This window comes from Nerophis lumbriciformis, linkage group LG21, assembly GCF_033978685.3.
Source record: "Nerophis lumbriciformis linkage group LG21, RoL_Nlum_v2.1, whole genome shotgun sequence".
Classification (NCBI taxonomy): Eukaryota; Metazoa; Chordata; class Actinopteri; order Syngnathiformes; family Syngnathidae; genus Nerophis; species Nerophis lumbriciformis.
The window spans coordinates 44,011,299-44,031,298 of record NC_084568.2 but is presented as its reverse complement, the minus strand read 5'-3'; the positions used below and the strand labels follow the sequence as shown (position 1 = coordinate 44,031,298).

At 38.4% G+C, this 20,000-nt stretch overlaps 2 protein-coding genes across 6 annotated transcripts in view; one reads left to right on the top strand and one right to left on the bottom strand.

Moving 5' to 3' along the window:
• Positions 1-2,121: 2,121 nt before the first annotated feature.
• Positions 2,122-19,718, top strand: yars1 (tyrosyl-tRNA synthetase 1). 2 transcript variants are annotated; one of them, XM_072915619.1, is made up of 14 exons: positions 2,122-2,215; positions 5,205-5,275; positions 5,338-5,484; positions 8,279-8,454; positions 8,511-8,640; positions 11,708-11,788; positions 13,122-13,214; positions 15,311-15,446; positions 15,520-15,605; positions 15,671-15,806; positions 15,882-15,991; positions 18,343-18,536; positions 18,610-18,751; positions 18,814-19,718. In XM_072915619.1, the coding sequence occupies exons 2-14, from the start codon at positions 5,219-5,221 to the stop codon at positions 18,922-18,924; spliced, it is 1,599 nt and encodes a 532-aa protein (XP_072771720.1). In that variant the 5' UTR covers positions 2,122-2,215; positions 5,205-5,218; the 3' UTR covers positions 18,925-19,718. The 2 variants fall into 2 exon arrangements, with proteins under 2 accessions (XP_072771720.1, XP_061838309.2); XM_061982325.2 differs by having other exon boundaries at positions 2,125-2,218; positions 5,207-5,275.
• Positions 19,358-20,000, bottom strand: part of nhsl3 (NHS like 3) — a 44,766-nt gene continuing 44,123 nt past the window's right edge. For all 4 annotated transcript variants that reach the window (XM_061982321.2, XM_061982322.2, XM_061982323.2 and 1 more), the window contains one exon: positions 19,358-19,917. In XM_061982321.2, the coding sequence (XP_061838305.2) occupies positions 19,877-19,917 (41 nt within the window). In that variant the 3' untranslated portion in view covers positions 19,358-19,876. The remainder of the gene's footprint in view (positions 19,918-20,000) is intronic.

Below are 20,000 nucleotides of genomic sequence, written 5' to 3'. Positions count from 1 at the left end.
TCGTGCTGAATGAGATCCACAGTGGGCACCTTGGCCTTGTGAAAATGAACATGGTTGTACGACAATATGTCTGGTGGCCGAATGTAGACATGGAAGTGAAAATGGTCTGCAAACAATGTGGAACATGCCAGTTAGAACAGCGCTCGCCACACCAAGTCCCTTTGCACCCCTGGGAGTTCCCCGGAGAAGTGTGCAAAGGACTTTGCAGGCCCATTCATGGGTCACATGTTCTTGATAGTGGTCAAAGTTCTTAAAAACAGTGCAGCACTTGTGTCACACAAAGGATCTTTGGCAACTATTTTTGCATTATGGTTCTAAAAAACAGCATACAAAGGATCGCTGACTTGTGTTTTTGTAGTTTAAAAAAAACAGCAGTTTACTCCTGTCAATAATAACATCTTTAAGAAAGTAAAGTGTTCTGTCTGATCGAGGATCTTTGATCACTGTTGTGTAGTATGTTCTGAAAAACAGCAGAACACTCCTGTCCTACAAAATATCTTTGACTTATGTCTTTAAAAACAGCACTGTCAATAATACTTTTAGGATCCTAAAATACAGCAAGGCGCGCTCTGTCCGTGAGAGGATCTTTGACCAATGTGTTTGCTAAATGTTTTTAAAATGATATGTCCTACAATCATGAGGGAAATAGCTAGAATCATGAGGAAAATCATGAGAAAATAGCTAGAATCATGAGGAAAATCGTGAGTAAATAGCTAGAATCATGAGAAAATAGCTAGAATCATGAGGAAATAGTTAGAATCATGAGCAAAATCGTGAGAAAATAGCTAGAATCATGAAAAAATAGCTATAATCATGAGAAAATAGCTAGAATCATGAGGAAATAGTTAAAATCATGAGAAAATAGCTAGAATCATGAGGAAAATCGTGAGAAAATAGCTAAAATCATGAGAAAATAGCTAAGCTAGAATCATGAGAAAATAGCTAGAATCATGAGGAAAATAGCTAGAATCATGAGAAAATAGCTAGAATCATGAGAAAATAGCTAGAATCATGAGGAAAATCGTGAGAAAATAGCTAGAATCATAAGAAAATAACTAGAATCATGAGAAAATAGCTAGAATCATGAGGAAAATCATGAGAAAATAGCTAGAATCATGAGAAAATAGCTAGAATCATGAGAAAATAGCTAGAATCATGAGGAAAATCGTGAGAAAATAGCTAGAATCATGAGAAAATAGCTAGAATCATGAGGAAAATCGTGAGAAAATAGCTAGAATCATGAGAAAATAGCTAGAATCATGAGAAAATAGCTAGAAACACGAGGAAAATCGTGAGAAAATAGCTAGAATCATGAGAAAATAGCTAGAATCATGAGAAAATAGTTAGAATCATGAGGAAAGTCATGAGAAAATAGCTAGAATCATGAGAAAATAGCTAGAATCATGAGGAAAATCGTGAGAAAATAGCTAGAATCATGAGAAAATAGCTAGAATCATGAAAAAATAGTTAGAATCATGAGGAAAGTCATGAGAAAATAGCTAGAATCATGAGAAAATAGCTAGAATCACGAGGAAAATCGTGAGAAAATAGCTAGAATCATGAAAAAATAGCTAGAATCATGAGGAAATAGTTAGAATCATGAGGAAAGTCATGAGAAAATAGCTAGAATCATGAGAAAATAGCTAGAATCATGAAAAAATAGTTAGAATCATGAGGAAAGTCATGAGAAAATAGCTAGAATCATGAGAAAATAGCTAGAATCATGAGGAAAATCGTGAGAAAATAGCTAGAATCATGAAAAAATAGCTAGAATCATGAGAAAATAGCTAGAATCATGAGAAAATAGCTAGAATCATGAGGAAATAGTTAGAATCATGAGAAAATAGTTAGAATCATGAGGAAAGTCATGAGAAAATAGCTAGAATCATGAGGAAATAGCTAGAATCATGAGGAAATAGCTAGAATCATGAGGAAATAGCTAGAATCATGAGAAAATCATTAGAAAATATAATCATGAGAAAATAGCTACAATCGTGAGGAAATAGTTATAATCATGAGAAAATAGTTATAATCATGAGAAAATAGCTAGAATCATGAGAAAATAGGTAGAATAATGAGAAAATAGTTGTAATCATGAGGAAATAGGTAGAATTGTCGCATCGATGACTCGACAGTCGATGAGTATTCCTGGCAGTCCAAGCAGGCAGAATCATCGCTGATGCAACTTTCTCCTCTTCTGCTGCCGCGTCGCCCCCAGGTTAGTTACTTGTCTTTAGAGTTGTATTTAGAGTCGATACATTATGAGTTGAGTGCACTGACGTCAGCCCAGCTGAACTAGCAGCTGGTTTATCCTCAACAAACTCTCTTTTACCTTTGCTAGCTGCGCATGGCTCACTTGCTAGCTAGCGAGCTAACAGCTAGCTGCTGCTAATCATCTTTTTGTCAACATTATTCTCACTTTGAAGGCTGACTATTTCATTTAACCTTTTTCTAATGATAGCGAGTGTTGTTCCCTAGTCAATGTTGTATCACAATTGTTTTATTACTGTCATTCATTCAGACGCACCTGTAATAATAATACGTCATTTTAAATAACAGTAATTGTCTTCTAATTTGTCCTTTTTACTTTAGGACTTTATAGACTACATTTATTTTACTAACATTATTGTTAAATTACTGCAGGACTTTATAGACTATATTTATTTTACTAACATTATTGTTAAATTACTGCAGGACTTTATAAACTACATTTATTTTACTAACATTATTGTTAAATTACTGCAGGACTTTATAAACTACATTTATTTTAGAAACATTATTGTTAAATTACTGCAAGACTTTATAGACTATATTTATTTTACAAACATTATTGTTAAATTACTGCAAGACTTTATAAACTACATTTATTTTAGAAACATTATTGTTAAATTACTGCAAGACTTTATAGACTATATTTATTTTACAAACATTATTGTTAAATTACTGCAAGACTTTATAAACTACATTTATTTTAGAAACATTATTGTTAAATTAGTGCAGGACTTTATAGACTATATTTATTTTACAAACATTTTTGTTTGCGGTGACAGTCCTCGTCTCTGATCCGCGCATGCGCGGAAGCTGCTTCACTTCAATTGTTCAATCTGTATATAAATGACATTTGTAAAGTTACAAAAGATTTAAAGTTAGTATTATTTGCAGAAGTTACAACAGCGTTTTGTTCAGGAAAGAACACACAAAAGATAATACAAATAATAACAGAAGAAATGAACAAATGAAAAAGATGGTTTGACAAAAACAGACTATCTTTAAACCTCGGTAAAAGTAAAATAATGCTATTAGGTAACAGTAGAAGAGCAAGTCAAACACAAATAGACGGAATATAAATTGAATGATACCACAATTGTAGGTATAATGATTGATGATAAAATGAACTGGAAATCTCATGTAAAAAAATGTACAACATAAAGTAGCAAGAAACACGTCAATAATGAATAAAATTAAATATGTTCTAGAGCAAAAATGACTTCATATTGTCTACTGCTCACTAGTGTTACTTATCTGACTTATTGTGGAGAAATATGGGAAATAAGTACAAAAGTACACTTCATTCATTAACTGTTACAAAAAAGATGAGTTATAATAATACATCATGTTGGATATAGACAACTTCCAAACACTTTATTTATTGAATCACAAATAGTGAAATTCCACCACATAGTGAATTTGCAAACAGCTAAAAAGATACACAAGGCAAACTATAACCTGCTAGCCAAGAATATACAACAACTCTTCTCAACAAAAGAGGAGAAACATAATCTTAGAGGAAAATGTAATTTAAAACATTTGTATGCACGTACAACACTTAATACCTTCAGTATGTGGAATTAAATGATGGAATGGATTAATAAACAATGTACTAATATGATCCACTTCAAGAAAGTCTTCAAACTTAAAGTGTTTACAAAGAAGAAGAACCATGATAATAAACATTCTCAATTTATCTCATCCATCCATTCATTTTCTACATAAACTTACTCATCTCAACATATGAAATATAACTTACTTCACTCATTATTATTTATTTGTATTGTTATTACTTATGGAGTATATTGTGAATACATTGAGAACAGGAAGTGAACAAAAGTGTTAGCAACTGTTATGTAAAAGAAAAGGGGTAGGATTAAATAAGCTCTGCTTCTTCCTACTCCTTTTCCAACATGTTGAAAAGACAAACTGGAAATTGTGATGTATCATGTTGTATGCATGCATGTATCATGTTGTATGCATGCATGTATCATGTTGTATACATGCATGTATCATGTTGTATGCATGCATGTATCATGTTGTATGCATGCATGTATCATGTTGTATGCATGCATGTATCATGTTGTATGCATGCATGTATCATGTTGTATGCATGCATGTATCATGTTGTATGCCCGCATGTATCATGTTGTATGCATGCATGTATCATGTTGTATGCATGCATGTATCATGTTGTATGCATGCATGTATCATGTTGTATGCATGCATGTATCATGTTGTATGTCCGCATGTATCATGTTGTATGCATGCATGTATCATGTTGTATGCATGCATGTATCATGTTGTATGCATGTATCATGTTGTTTGTATGCATGTATCATGTTGTATGCATGCATGTATCATGTTGTATGCATGCATGTATCATGTTGTATGCATGCATGTTCGAAATAAACTCTAACTCAACTCAGCTTCCTGGACTCACAATATTTAGCGACAGTGCTTCTGCGACGTCACATGATGTGATATTTTAAATGTTTAATTAATGTTTTGTTCATAACAAATAAGGTAGATAGTATTAAAAGGGAATATGAATATACAATTGAACAAGAGGTAGATTTAAACTGACTCCCATCGTGTTAATTCTTTCTTAAATGTTGATTTTATTATTTGTTGTACATTTTCGTTTATTCGATGTAAATTGAGTAGGAAAAAAAATAAATTATTTGCTACTTAAGCATTCTGATTTCTTTACGGTTTAAAAATAATTACTGTATTTTTAAATGTTAATTTTGTTGTTTTGTACGTAATCTTGTTTTATGACATTGTTATTGAAGTAAAGATAATTTAAAAAGAATCATGGTAACACGGAGGGAGGGACGTTGTCCTCACGCATGCGTGGACCGATTGGGTCTTGTGCGTCCGATCGGGTAGTGATGGTCCTGCAATGAATGTTAATGTTCATGTGCTTGTGCTGCAGTCTGTGGACGCCATGACAGATCAGCTCAGCCCTGACGAGAAGCTGCACCTCATCACCAGGAACCTGCAGGTGAGTTTGCCGTTCACACTTGGACAGCTGAAGGAGCTGAGATGCATGTCTGCTTGATGCAGGAGGTCCTGGGAGAAGAGAAGCTGAAGCAGGTCCTGCAGGAGAGGGATCTGAAGGTCTACTGGGGAACTGCCACCACCGGCAAACCACATGTGGCTTATTTTGTTCCCATGTCCAAAATAGCAGACTTCCTCAAGGCTGGGTGTGAGGTATGTGCTCCAGTAGGTAGTCACAATACCACAATGTCAGCAGTGCCTATCACTTTGCACGATCAATGATACTTCTTCTATATCACCTTACAACTTTTAAATGATGTACAGTTTCCACATGTGTTTTTATTATCCCACAGTCACGCATTTTTCCTCAAAGGCTGCTCACATCCCTGTGTTTTATTGAAAAATGTTTGAAAGTGTCAAGTTTTTAAGACCAGCGTGCTACAAAATAATTTAAATATCAGTTTGATATTATGATCCGCTGCCCGGATCATGTTGTGTTTGGTTTTTGGACTCCCTCAGTTCCTGTTTTGTGCACTCCTGGTTTGTTTTCTGTTTCCATGGGTGCTTATTGTCTTCACCCATCTCTAATTGGTGTTCGGGACGCTCACCTGTTTCCTGAGCACTAAGCAGAGCACTATTTAATCCTGCCTTTTCCCGTCAGTCAGTCTGGCTTCATAATTTGCTACAAGCAACAGTTAATGACGGTTTGATTCCTGTTTTTGTGTATTAGCTTCAACTAGCTCCCACGCTAGCCCCCTTAGCTTTTGCCTTCCGTGCTATGAGCACACTTTGGTTTGTTCCCGCCTGATTTATTGCTGAAATCAATGGTTTCCTACCTGCACGCTGTGTCCAAAGTCCGTCTGCATCTTGAGAGACGGACCCCCGCATCACTATGCAACCCGGTCGTTACATATGATTTGCCAGGAGCTAACTCTACATTCCAAAAAGAACAGCATTGTTCTAGAACAGTGGTTCTTAACCTTTTGGAGGTAGCGAACCCCAGCAGTTTCATATGCGCATTCACCGAACCCTTCTTTAGTGAAAAATAAAAATATATATTTTTTCAAATTCAAGAAAAAGTCATATGTTTTTTTACTGGTGCACAAAATGAAGTGTGCATGAACATCACCTTGTTCAAAGAACAAAACCAACACAGTGCATGAACTCACAACAAATGACACACTTTACCATGAATTGACTAACGTGGACCCCGACTTAAACAAGTGTAAAAACTTATTGGGGTGTTACCATTTAGTGGTCAATGGTATGGAATATGTACTGTACTGTGTAAACTACTGTTTCATATCATGTATTCTCTTCCTTTGCAATCTGCTAGTAAAGTTTTCAATCAATCAAACAACCTGCCAATCAGATGGAAAATTAGAGGGAACATTGTTTGGGGGTATCCATTATACGCTGATAGGGAGAAGTTTTTATTTACATGATAAGTTGGATGTGTCTTTACCTCCGTGGCGGAGGCTCCGCCGAACCCCTTAGGCCGACTCACCGAACCCCTAGGGTTCGACCGAACCCAGGTTAAGAACCACTGTTCTAGAACCTCCCAGTATATCAAAATAAACAATTCTGTGCTTATTAATTTAATAAAAAATAACTAATATTTGACATTGTAAAAAGAAAACAGTGGCGTGGAGCCTTCCAGTATATAAAACATTATTTCAATATGGTGGTAGTGTGATGTCATGTCATCTATAATAAAATAGGCCATCCATCCATCCATCTTCTTCCGCTTATCCGAGGTCGGGTCGCGGGGGCAGCAGCTTAAGCAGGGAAGCCCAGACTTCCCTCTCCCCAGCCACTTGGTCCAGCTCTTCCTGTGGGACCCCGAGGCGTTCCCAGGCCAGCCGAGAGACATAGTCTTCCCAACGTGTCCTGGGTCTTCCCCGCGGCCTCCTACCGGTCGGACGTGCCCTAAACACCTCCCTAGGGAGGCGCTCGGGTGGCATCCTGACCAAATGCCCGAACCACCTCATCTGGCTCCTCTCGATGTGGAGGAGCAGCAGCTTTACTTTGAGCTCCTCCCGGATGGCAGAGCTTCTCACCCTATCTCTAAGGGAGAGCCCCGCCACCCGGCGGAGGAAACTCATTTGGGCCGCTTGTACCCGTGATCTTGTCCTTTCGGTCATGACCCAAAGCTCATGACCATAGGTGAGGATGGGAACGTAGATCGACCGGTAAATTGAGAGCTTTGCCTTCCGGCTCAGCTCCTTCACCACAACGGATCGATACAGCGTCCGCATTACTGAAGACGCCGCACCGATCCGCCTGTCGATCTCACCATCCACTCTTCCCTCACTCGTGAACAAGACTCCCAGGTACTTGAACTCCTCCACTTGGGGCAAGATCTCCTCCCCAACCCGGAATAAATAAATAAATAATAAATAAAATAGGCTTATACAAATAATTAACATATGTTTTTATTTGTCGCATTTCAGCCTTTTTTATTATTACATTGTCTTTTTGCTCTACTTTAAAATGTTTTTGTATATTTACTTCCTGCAATGTGCCATAAAAAAGGGGTGTGTTCAGTAAATGTCCCTCATGTCAAACTTTGTCTTCCTGGTGAAAAAAGTAAAGCAGTGATGTTGAAAATGTTGCCAAATGACTCAATAATGTGTTTTTTGGAAGTAATAAAAGTTGGCTTGCATGCCTCTGGAGCTTTTCTGCACACTCCGTGGCTTATGGCTACTCTGACTTCTTTTGTAGCTCTTCTGGCTAAATCAAAGTACAAAGTGGATCATTTCTTATTGTCTGGCAAAGCAGGCGCGTAGCAGGTGTGTTGTGCCACACCTACACTTATGCTACACTCACACACTGCCATTAGCATTTCTTTTATAAGCGAGAGACTTCCTGGAATAAATAAATATATGGAAACACTGCATATTTTTTTACTTAATTTCTTGCATGTTGGTATCAAAAGTATCATTACTTTTGACAAACCTTGCCAAAGCTCCTGTTAAGTGTTATATGTGTGTGTTTGTTTCTTCAGGTTACTATTCTGTTTGCAGACTTGCACGCCTTCCTGGACAACATGAAAGCACCCTGGGAGCTGCTGGAGCTCCGAGTGAAGTATTATGAAGAGGTGATTAAGGCCATGTTGGAGAGCATCGGCGTGCCCTTGGAGAAACTCAAGTTTGTTAAAGGAACCGACTACCAGCTCAGCAGGTTAGTAGGACATCTTGACATGACACTGTGCAGTGTAATACTCATCTTTTTGTTAGAGAGTACACTCTGGATGTGTACCGCCTGTCCTCCATGGTGACCGAGCATGACGCCAAGAAGGCTGGAGCTGAGGTGGTCAAACAGGTGGAGCATCCTCTGCTGAGTGGCCTGCTGTATCCAGGACTACAGGTAATATCATCCTTCAATAGGGACAGCAAAACCTACATTTTAGCTGCATTGTGTCCCGAAATAACCTCTTCACTTCTCATATGATGGTGATACCTGGGCCTTGAGTGTTGGCCAATATTGATCCCATATGATACCAGGGCGAGTCATCATACATACTTGTGTTATTTAATGTTGGATCAAGTGAAATGGTAGGTGTGAAAGACTCATTATTAACTGTCTGGAATGGACTTACAGTATGCTGTACGTAAGTTGTTATTGTAGTGGAGTGCTAATTCTTTTTGGCGACACCTAGTGGTCACAATAACTCATGAATTTAAGCTCATGATGCAGTAAGTTGACTGATGCGGACACGTTTGTTGCTGGATATTTTCTAATACACTTCTGCCTTGGAGACTTTGTATGTGTAAGTAATATGCAACTAAATGTATGTAATACTTGTTTATATTGACACGTGCAATATTGTTCAATGATTATTACGTAGGTCTAGCTTGTGTGCTTAGCTGTTGTGTAGCTCCTAGTAGCCTATATCCTAGCATGTAAATGACTTTAGTCAAATACAAGAAATTGTGCGCTTATTGGAGGACATTTAGATGTTTACTGCCTGTCCAGCTTTGCACAAGTAAACACACTGCTGGACTTCTTGTATCGCACATGATATCACACACAAGTAAACACACTGCTGGACTTCTTGTATCGCACATGATATCACGCACAAGTAAACACACTGCAGGACTTCTTGTATCGCACATGATATCACGCACAAGTAAACACACTGCAGGACTTCTTGTATCGCACATGATATCACGCACAAGTAAACACACTGCAGGATTTCTTGTATCGCACATGATATCACGCACAAGTAAACACACTGCAGGACTTCTTGTATCGAACATGATATCACGCACAAGTAAACACACTGCAGGACATCTTGTATCGCACATGATATCACGCACAAGTAAACACACTGCAGGACTTCTTGTATCGCACATGATATCACGCACAAGTAAACACACTGCAGGACTTCTTGTATCGCACATGATATCACGCACAAGTAAACACTGCAGCACTTCTTGTATCGCACATGATATCACACACAAGGAAACACACTGCAGGACTTCTTGTATCGCACATGATATCACGCACAAGTAAACACGCTGCAGGACTTCTTGTATCGAACATGATATCACGCACAAGTAAACACACTGCAGGATTTCTTGTATGGCACATGATATCACACACAAGTAAACACACTGCAGGACTTCTTGTATCGCACATGATATCACGCACAAGTAAACACACTGCAGGACTTCTTGTATCGCACATGATATCACGCACAAGTAAACACACTGCAGGACTTCTTGTATCGCACATGATATCACGCACAAGTAAACACGCTGCAGGACTTCTTGTATCGAACATGATATCACGCACAAGTAAACACACTGCAGGATTTCTTGTATGGCACATGATATCACACACAAGTAAACACACTGCAGGACTTCTTGTATCGCACATGATATCACGCACAAGTAAACACACTGCAGGATTTCTTGTATCGCACATGATATCACGCACAAGTAAACACACTGCAGGACTTCTTGTATCGCACATGATATCACACACAAGTAAACACACTGCAGGACTTCTTGTATCGCACATGATATCACGCACAAGTAAACACACTGCTGGACTTCTTGTATCGCACATGATATCACGCACAAGTAAACACACTGCAGGACTTCTTGTATCGCACATGATATCACACACAAGTAAACACACTGCAGGACTTGTATCACACATGATATCACACACAAGTAAACACACTGCTAGACTTCTTGTATCGCACATGATATCACACACAAGTAAACACACTTCAGGACTTCTTGTATCGCACATAATATCACACACAAGTAAACACACTGCAGGACTTCTTGTATCGCACATGATATCACACACAAGTAAACACACTGCAGGACTTCTTGTATCGAACATGATATCACGCACAAGTAAACACACTGCAGGATTTCTTGTATCGCACATGATATCACGCACAAGTAAACACTGCAGGACCTCTTGTATTGCACATGATATCACACACAAGTAAACACACTGCAGGACTTCTTGTATCGCACATGATATCACGCACAAGTAAACACACTGCAGGACTTCTTGTATCGCACATGATATCACGCACAAGTAAACACACTGCAGGACTTCTTGTATCGCACATGATATCACGCACAAGTAAACACACTGCAGGACTTCTTGTATCGCACATGATATCACGCACAAGTAAACCCACTGCTGGACTTCTTGTATCACACATGATATCACACACAAGTAAACACACTTCAGGACTTCTTGTATCGCACATAATATCACACACAAGTAAACACACTGCAGGACTTCTTGTATCGCACATGATATCACGCACAAGTAAACACACTGCAGGACTTCTTGTATCGCACATGATATCACGCACAAGTAAACACACTGCAGGACTTCTTGTATTGTACATGATATCACGCACAAGTAAACACACTGCAAGACTTCTTGTATCGCACATGATATCACACACAAGTAAACCCACTGCTGGACTTCTTGTATCGCACATGATATCACGCACAAGTAAACACTGCAGGACCTCTTGTATCGCACATGATATCACACACAAGTAAACACACTGCAGGACTTCTTGTATCGAACATGATATCACGCACAAGTAAACACACTGCAGGACTTCTTCTATCGCACATGATATCACGCACAAGTAAACACACTGCAGGACTTCTTGTATCGCACATGATATCACGCACAAGTAAACACTGCAGGACTTCTTGTATCGCACATGATATCACGCACAAGTAAACACACTGCAGGACTTCTTGTATCGCACATGATATCACGCACAAGTAAACACACTGCAGGACTTCTTGTATCGCACGTTGTACATGTGCGTCAATATACTTGTTTTATTGCTGATATTGGACCAATGTGGATCTTGGATGGGAACAGCCCGAGCAAATCCACTAGTATATAAGAGCCATGCGCTGTTTGTCCTCCTCAGGCTCTGGATGAGGAGTACTTGAAGGTGGATGCTCAGTTTGGAGGAGTGGACCAGAGGAAGATCTTCACCCTTGCGGAGAAGGTATACTATTTCCTCCCCATCATCTCTTTGGGGCCAATAAAAAGGGGATGTTTGCATATTTGCAAATGAATATTCCCATATTTTGCAATGCAAATGTTGAGAGGTACTTAAATGTTCCTTCTCTGGCCTGTGCTTTTAGGCAGGTTTGGAGTAAGTGCGCCCTCTGCTGGTTGCTACAAAGATGTGTACACAACCTAAGCACATTGATATTGATGCTGTAGCAGGTGCCAAGGATAGTTAACGACTGATGATGTCCAGAGTCGTGTATAAAGAGGTTTCAGTCCATCACCTCAATGATTGGTCAAAAGGCACTCACATGGCTACAGGGCGCCATGTTTGCTACCAACTTTGAGCTGATGCGATGTGTTTCTCGGCGCTTCCTAGTCAGTTTTTTAACATGTAAAAATGCCTTGTTGTGCAGCTTGGGGCTGCTCCACCCGCGTGAATTGTGGAAAGTTTTTACATGGCTTTCCCAACAACCTGGAAAGAAGACAAGTATGAGAAGTGAAGGTTTGCCATCAACACTGGAGAGCCATCCATTAAAGTGTCTTGTGCCAAGTAAACACATGACACAACGTCTGCCTTTTTGTTCAGGACAGAACACAAAGAAGATAACACAATTAATAACAGAAGAAATGACCAAATTAAAAAGATAGTTTGACAAAAACAGACTGGCTTGGAATATCAGTGAAAGTAAAATAATGCTATTCAGTAACAATAGAAGAGACAAATACAAATAGACCAAGTAGACATTGAATGAGTAAAAGAAACCACATTTTGGGTGTAGTAATAGAAGATAAAATGAAGTGGAAATCTCATAAATATATACAACATAAACTGGCAGGAAATAAGTCAATAATGAATAAAGCAAAATATGTTCTGGACCAAGAATCACTTCATACTGCTGGCCAGTGTTACATATCTGAGTTGTGCAGAAATATGGCCGCAAAATGATACTTTCCCAAAATAAAAGCATGTTTTATTGTAAGTTTATGAGCTGTAGTATGCTTGCAACTATATGTAGACATATTATTTTGGTTTATTTCGTCAGAAAAACTAACGCCACTAACATGGCGCCTCTCGTTTAGTTGGCCATCCTCCCTTTGTACACCACTCTGACCATGTCAGGGTTTTTGTGGACCCCCTAGTGACCAAGTATAGGAAAAAATGCCTCTGTATAGATATTATCCATCCATTCATTTTCTACCGCTTGTCCCTTTTGGTGGTTGTGGGGGTGCTGGAGCCTATCTCAGCTGCATAATAATATGAATTATTCAATCCCCCCCAAAATATGTGCAGTGATTAATGTTTTTTTCTTTTTATTTGTCTACAGTACCTCCCCTCTCTGGGTTATGCCAAGCGCTCCCATCTGATGAACCCCATGGTACCTGGACTGACGGGTGCCAAGATGAGCTCCTCAGAAGAAGTAGGTTTTTTAGTCTTTCCAGGATTTCTCCATAGCACCAATTCAAACTATCCACGCAGATTGTGCGCGGCCTCACAACTTTGTCCAATGCTCACAACTTCCCAGCACCTTTTGGTCAATCAGCATCATTTTTTTTATCAATTCAATTTGTTTAATCAACTGTCTAATTAAAACTTACGTTTGTCTCGTGTGTAGACGAATCAGGAACAACAACATGTAATAATATATCAACTCTTTATTGATCTAACCACACAAATGCCTACTTCCTGTTCTTGTCTATGGCACTGAGCCTTTTGGGAGGCAGAATTTAAATGTTAGAAATGTTGAAGTGTGATGATCATCCCTCATGGTCTCTCAGTTACCTAGAAAAAGTAGCGCTATAGATGGCTCTCAACAGTTAACAAATGCTCTTAGCGTGCGAGGCCAAATATGTTGGAACATAAATGAATGTTTAAGAAGGACACACACTTGTCAACGACAGTGTGGACAATAAGGAAGCTTTTAGTGGTATTTATTTTTGTAAATATAATTATTACTATTATTACTCATTGTAAATTAACTACAGTAATTTGACAATAAGCTCTGATTATGTGCTTTTACTGCCATCAAGTGTCTACTTTTATGAAACGTGTAAAGCAGGGGTGCTCACACTTTTTCTGCAGGCGAGCTACTTTTCAATTGATCAAGTCGTGGGGATCTACCTCATTCATATATATCATTTATATTTACTTATTTATGAAATATATGTTTTTGTTAATAAGTTAAAGGTGTTTAATGATAATGCAAGCATGTTTAACACATAGTTAATATTGTTAATAAATTAAAGGTGTTTAATGATAATACAAGAATATTTAATACATATAGTTAATATTGTTAATAAATTAAAAGTGTTTAATGATAATACAAGTATGTTTAATACATATAGTTAATATTGTTAACAAGTTAAAGGTGTTTAAAGATAATGCAAGCATGTTTAATACATATAATTAATATTGTTAACAAGTTAAAGGTGTTTAAAGATAATACATATAGTTAATATTGTTAACAAGTTAAAGGTGTTTAATGATAATACAAGCATGTTTAATACATATAGTTAATATTATTAATAAGTTAAAGGTGTTTAAAGATAATACAAGCATGTTTAACACATATAGTTAATATTGTTAACAAGTTAAAGGTGTTTAATGATAATACAGGCATGTTTAACACATATAGATTCCTTTTTTTCATGAAGACAAGAATATAAGTTGGTGTATTACCTGATTCTGATGACTTGCATTGATAGGAATCAGACAGTGGTGCTAAAAACGTCCGCATTTTCGAATGGAGGAGAAAAAAGTCCTCCTTTCTGTCCAATACCACATGAAAGTGGTTGGTTTTTGGCATCTTATTTGTCCAGCTTCCGTACTCCTTTGTATACACTTTACAAGAAATACATTGTCGGAACAAACTCCGTAGCTTGCTAGCTTGTGCACGCCAGCTTTCTGAGACTCGTTTTGTTAGCGCAACTGTGCAGTCGGTCTTTGGAGTTTTGACGACAGGTACGGCGCCAGAGTCTGTTGAAATAAAGTGTTTCTCGCCTTCCAGTCGGTAATTTTAATGAGCTGGCAGCAGCCAGCGTCATCTCAGAAGACCCTCGGGTGCCGTGAATGTCAATCAAGTGACGAAAGTGACGTCATAGTGAAGATTTATGATCGCTCATTTTTAGGACTATTTTTTTAATGCCTGGCTGGTGATCGACTGACACACCCTCCGAGATCGACCGGTAGCTCGCGATCGACGTAATGAGCACCCCTGGTGTAAAGCATCAATACAGTATTTGTTTGACAGTATTTGTTACAAGAAACACTTAAAACATTGATAACAAATTCATAAAATCAAAAGTTGATTTATTGTTATTGAAAAAAAAAAGGAGCCTCAAAACATTGCAACTTCTGCTGCAACTTTCTGAATAAGCTTCTGCAAATTCAGGCATTTTAGGACAAAACAATCTCAAAAAAGCCTGAGAAATATTTCGATGGACTTTCTTTATTGTAGTTTTTTTTTGTGTGTGTGTGTGTGTGTGCACATTTTTTATGTGTCATTTTGTGTTGAAGGAGTCAAAGATCGACCTACTGGACTCCAAGGAAGACTTGAAGAAGAAGCTGAAAAAAGCTTTCTGTGAGCCAGGAAACATCCAGAACAACGGCCTCCTCTCCTTTGTTAAATTTGTGCTCTTCCCTCTTGGTGGAGGTACAAAACACTGGTGTTTGTGTGTTCATCCCCTCATTGGAGAACAGAACGTAATGTAGGTACGTGTGTTCAGAATTCTCCATCAAACGGGACGCCAAGTGGGGTGGAGACAAAGTCTACACTGCCTTTGAAGAGGTGGAGAAGGACTTTGCCGAGGAGGTACCATCTTGTCGTGCACAATCTCCTGAACAGGTCTCAAGTGTTGCTTCTGGATCTCTCGCTAGCGGATTCACCCTGGAGACTTGAAGGCCTCTGTGGAGACGGCCCTCAACGTGCTGCTGGAGCCGATCAGGAAGAAGTTTGAGTCTGCCGAACTCCGCAAACTTACCAACAGCGCCTACCCGAACACTTTGAAGACCAGTCAGTATTCTAACTGGTACAGCAAAAGAATGGTTGGAGGTTAGCTAGCTTGACATGAACCCTTTGTGGACACAGAAGGAGCAGGAAAGGTGGCCAAGGCAGGAGGAGGAGGAGGAGGAGATGAAGATGAGCTGGTGCCGTCTAAACTGGATATCCGGGTGGGAAAGATCATCAGTGTGGAAAAGGTAAGGCACCTTTGAGTCCTTAGGAAAGTGCCTTGCAAATAAAATGTTGAATTATTATATATTTCTCAGTTTAGCTGAAAGACGACTTTCTTAAAGGGGAACTGCCCTTTTAAAAAATGTTGCCTATCGTTCACAATCATGAAAGACATAACCACGTATGGATTTGTTTTTAATGCATTCTGAATATTAAATACATTTCATCAAAAGTCCACTCAGAATATATGGCCACTTTGCGGAAAGACAATTTTGTGCGTATTGCATACCTCGTCACAACATTCGCTTCCAGAGGCCAAACTTACGGTTCATCACCAGTCAATAGTGCGCAAAAAATAGGCGCTACATATCCATTCATACTGTAACGACTTGCTGGTATTAGTGTTCATATTCATGTGTTATTGATGTGAAGTGAAAGGGGATTGGTGAAGAATGAGGAAGTGTTGTGTGTTTAGGGAAGCACATGTTGGAATTGTGCCGGTTGTTAAAGAACATTGGACTTCTGTATGCTACAATACATTATATCCCTTTCATTTGGCTTCACATAAAAACACTCATTTTTAAGGTGTGGCAGCTTTTATTTTCCTGTGGCGGTAGGCCACGATCAATTACATTAAGGGGAAACCCAGAAGTAAAAAAAACAACAAAAAAAGACAAAATAAAGTGATAATTACAATAAATGTATTCAAAACAACTATTCAATTTCAGTATTTTTGACGTAAATGAAAAATAACAGTAATAATTTAAAACCGTTAAGTTAGGACTGTCAATCGATTCAAACACTCAGTTGTGCTTAATTGCATTGCCTAAGTTGACTCGTAATTAATCACGGATGGATTTTTTTGTCCACCGGATGGCGCTACCTTCCCATCCAAAGCATGCAGGAACATTTCACCAGTTTTACCTTGATTTAATTGGTTTTCTTTCTTCTTTCTTTCTTTAGTTTATTTGGAACATGAACACGCTTACAGCATAATACATCACACAATTTCATATCATTTCATTTTACATCATGCCCGAAAAGGAGTAGGAAGAAGCAAAGCTTATTTAATCCTACCCCTTTCCCACTTCAGAGCGTTTACAAATATATAGAATCATTTACTGACCTTTTTGTATAATAAATGAATCTATGAATTTGTATACTCAACAGTTTTGTAATATTTAATTAATTAATTCAGTCATTATTAACATACTGAGATGAAGAATATCTTATTTCCAATAAGGTTGGAAATATTTCTCATAATTCTTCTTCTTTGTACTTTGTAAGCACTATTATTTTGAACAACCTCTTAAACTGGATCATATCAGTACAATTTTTAACTTCTTTACTTCATCCATTCCATCATTTAATTCCACATACTGATATGCTAAAGATTCTAAGTGTTGTACCTGCATTTAAATGTTTTAAATAATTTTTTCCTCTAAGGTTATATTTCTCCTCTTTAGTTGAGAAGAATTGTTGTACATTCTTTGGTAGCAGGTTGTAGTTTGCTTTGTACATCATTTTAGCTGTTTGCAATTTTACCAAATCACCGAACTTTAATATTTGTGATTCAATAAATAAAGGGTTTGTATGTTCTCTATATCCAACATGATGTATTATTCTAACTGATCTTTTTTGTAACACGGTTAGCGAATGTAGCGCACATTTGTAGTTATTTCCCCATATTTCTGCACAATAACTCAGATATGGTAATACTAGCGAGCAGTAGAGAATATGAAGTGATTTTTGGCCCAGGATGTATTTTGCTTTATTCATTATTGAAATGTTTTTTGCCACCTTATGTTGTATGTTTTGTTTATGAGATTTCCAGTTCATTTGATCATCTATTAATACTCCCAAAAATCTGGTTTCTTTTACCCTTTCGATGTCTACTCCGTTTATTTGTATTCGTGTATGATGCTCTTTTCTACTGTTACTAAATAGCATTATTTTAATTTTACATTTTATGTCAGCTATACATTTAAAGTGGTAAAAGCAGAGCTTTTCAAATGATTATATTTCATCGCAACTAATGGCAGACATATAGAAGTTTTTGTCTTTAAGTGTAGATATATCAAGATTTTAATAACTTGGGACTGGACCATTTGTTCAATACAAATGTTTGTTTATTAAACATTATACTTTTTTTAAACAGCTCAACATTATATGGAGAAAAGCACCATTACAAACTCTCTCTCACACTCAGGCTCACTTTAAAAACAAACCTCGTACAAATGACAATGAAAAGCTAGAATTTCCTTTCCCTTTTGATGGTTTTGGAAACACCAGGACATGATGGTCAAAAGACGTGTGCAAGTATTTGTAAAAGTGCAGCTGGGATGCGCTCACATGTACTTTCATATCTAACACCTAGCATCCAGATGCTGACTCGCTCTTCCTAGAGAAGATCGACGTTGGGGAGGCGGAGCCCAGGACGGTTGTCAGCGGGCTGGTGGCCTACGTCTCCCAGGAGGACTTGCAGGACAGATGTGTGCTGGTGCTGTGTAATCTCAAACCCCAGAAGATGCGCGGGATCGAGTCTCAAGCCATGCTGCTCTGTGCCTCCATGTGGGTGACGCTTCTTTCTGCTCGTCACCCCTCCAACCTCACCCTCCCACTCAGCTCTTTGTGTCCTTTGTAGTGAAGGTGAGCCCAGGAGAGTGGAGCCACTCGACCCTCCTCAGGGGTCCTCACCAGGAGAGCGGGTCTTCGTAGAAGGATACGAGGCGGGGAAACCAGAGGACAGACTTAACCCAAAGAAGAAAGTCTGGGAGAAACTACAAGTATGTTTGTGGGATTATGGCGACTTAAGATATGGTTTTAACGTTACTGTGTTTTTTCCTAGGTAGACCTGAAGATCTCTGAGGAGTGTGCAGCTCAGTGGAAAGACAAGACGCTGATGACCAAACTGGGACGAATCACATGTAAGACTCTGAAAGGAGGTAACATCAGTTAGGTACTCCACCTCACCTGCAAGCCGTATTACAATAGTACACTAATCAACAAGTTGCCATGGGAACAACGCTGCTCTGGGATGCTGTTGGACAAGGATAGTCTTTTAATGGGAAGAAAGTGTGGACTTGTCATTGAAAATATTGTGACTTTACGCGCTCATAATTACACACTAGATCTGTATTTAAAATATTCTACTGTTCAGGCGGTGACATCATGTGTAACATTGCACAGAAATATACTTATGGGACATTAATATCATGATTAACAAACAAACAAAATCACATGTGACCTAAAAAAAAAAAGTGTCTTGTGATTGTGGTGCAGTTCTATCTGGTCCTTGTCCTCAAGGGACACAAACATGAATAAATAATAGGATTGCTGCTTTGCATAAATGTATCTCAAAATGTGTCTTTTTATTACACCCAGGAGACAAATGATGGTGGTATGATAAAAACATTTTAATAGTTGATCATTTGTACCTATACAAAAGTGCTTCTGTTCTAAATGACACAACTTCTTCTTTCCCTTTATCACAGTGAAAAGCCAACAAACAAAAAGACTAAAGCAGAGAATGACCTCTTTGTTTCCACAATAATCTCCTCTCATGTATGTTCATTATGTTAGCAAACCTTCTCCTCTAAATCTCTGTACAAAAGCACACTGAAGTGAGTGTTGCCTACCTCCGGGGGGCGCCCTCAAACCATATTTACACAACATATGTACACAATTTTATCCTGAGGGGCGTTGTTGGATTGACGCTTACAAAAATACTTCAGAATAAAGCTATCAGAAGAATGTGGGCAATACTGATTTGCATAAATACATTTGGAAGGCCATTACAGGCTAAGGCTTTTGAAGTCTGAGTGTCAGTAATGGCGGCCCTTGATTGCAGTCTTGCTTGTAGGCTTTGCTTGTTTCTGTTGGTTGTCTCGGTGAATTACCGCAAAGTGCTTTCAAAACAGTGTTTCAATTGTGTCTGCAGTCACTCTTGTTGCTAGACAGAGAGAAAAGAAGAGTTTAGAAGCTATGACATCACTGCGATACAGTCAGAAAAAGCCTAATGAGATCATCTGATTC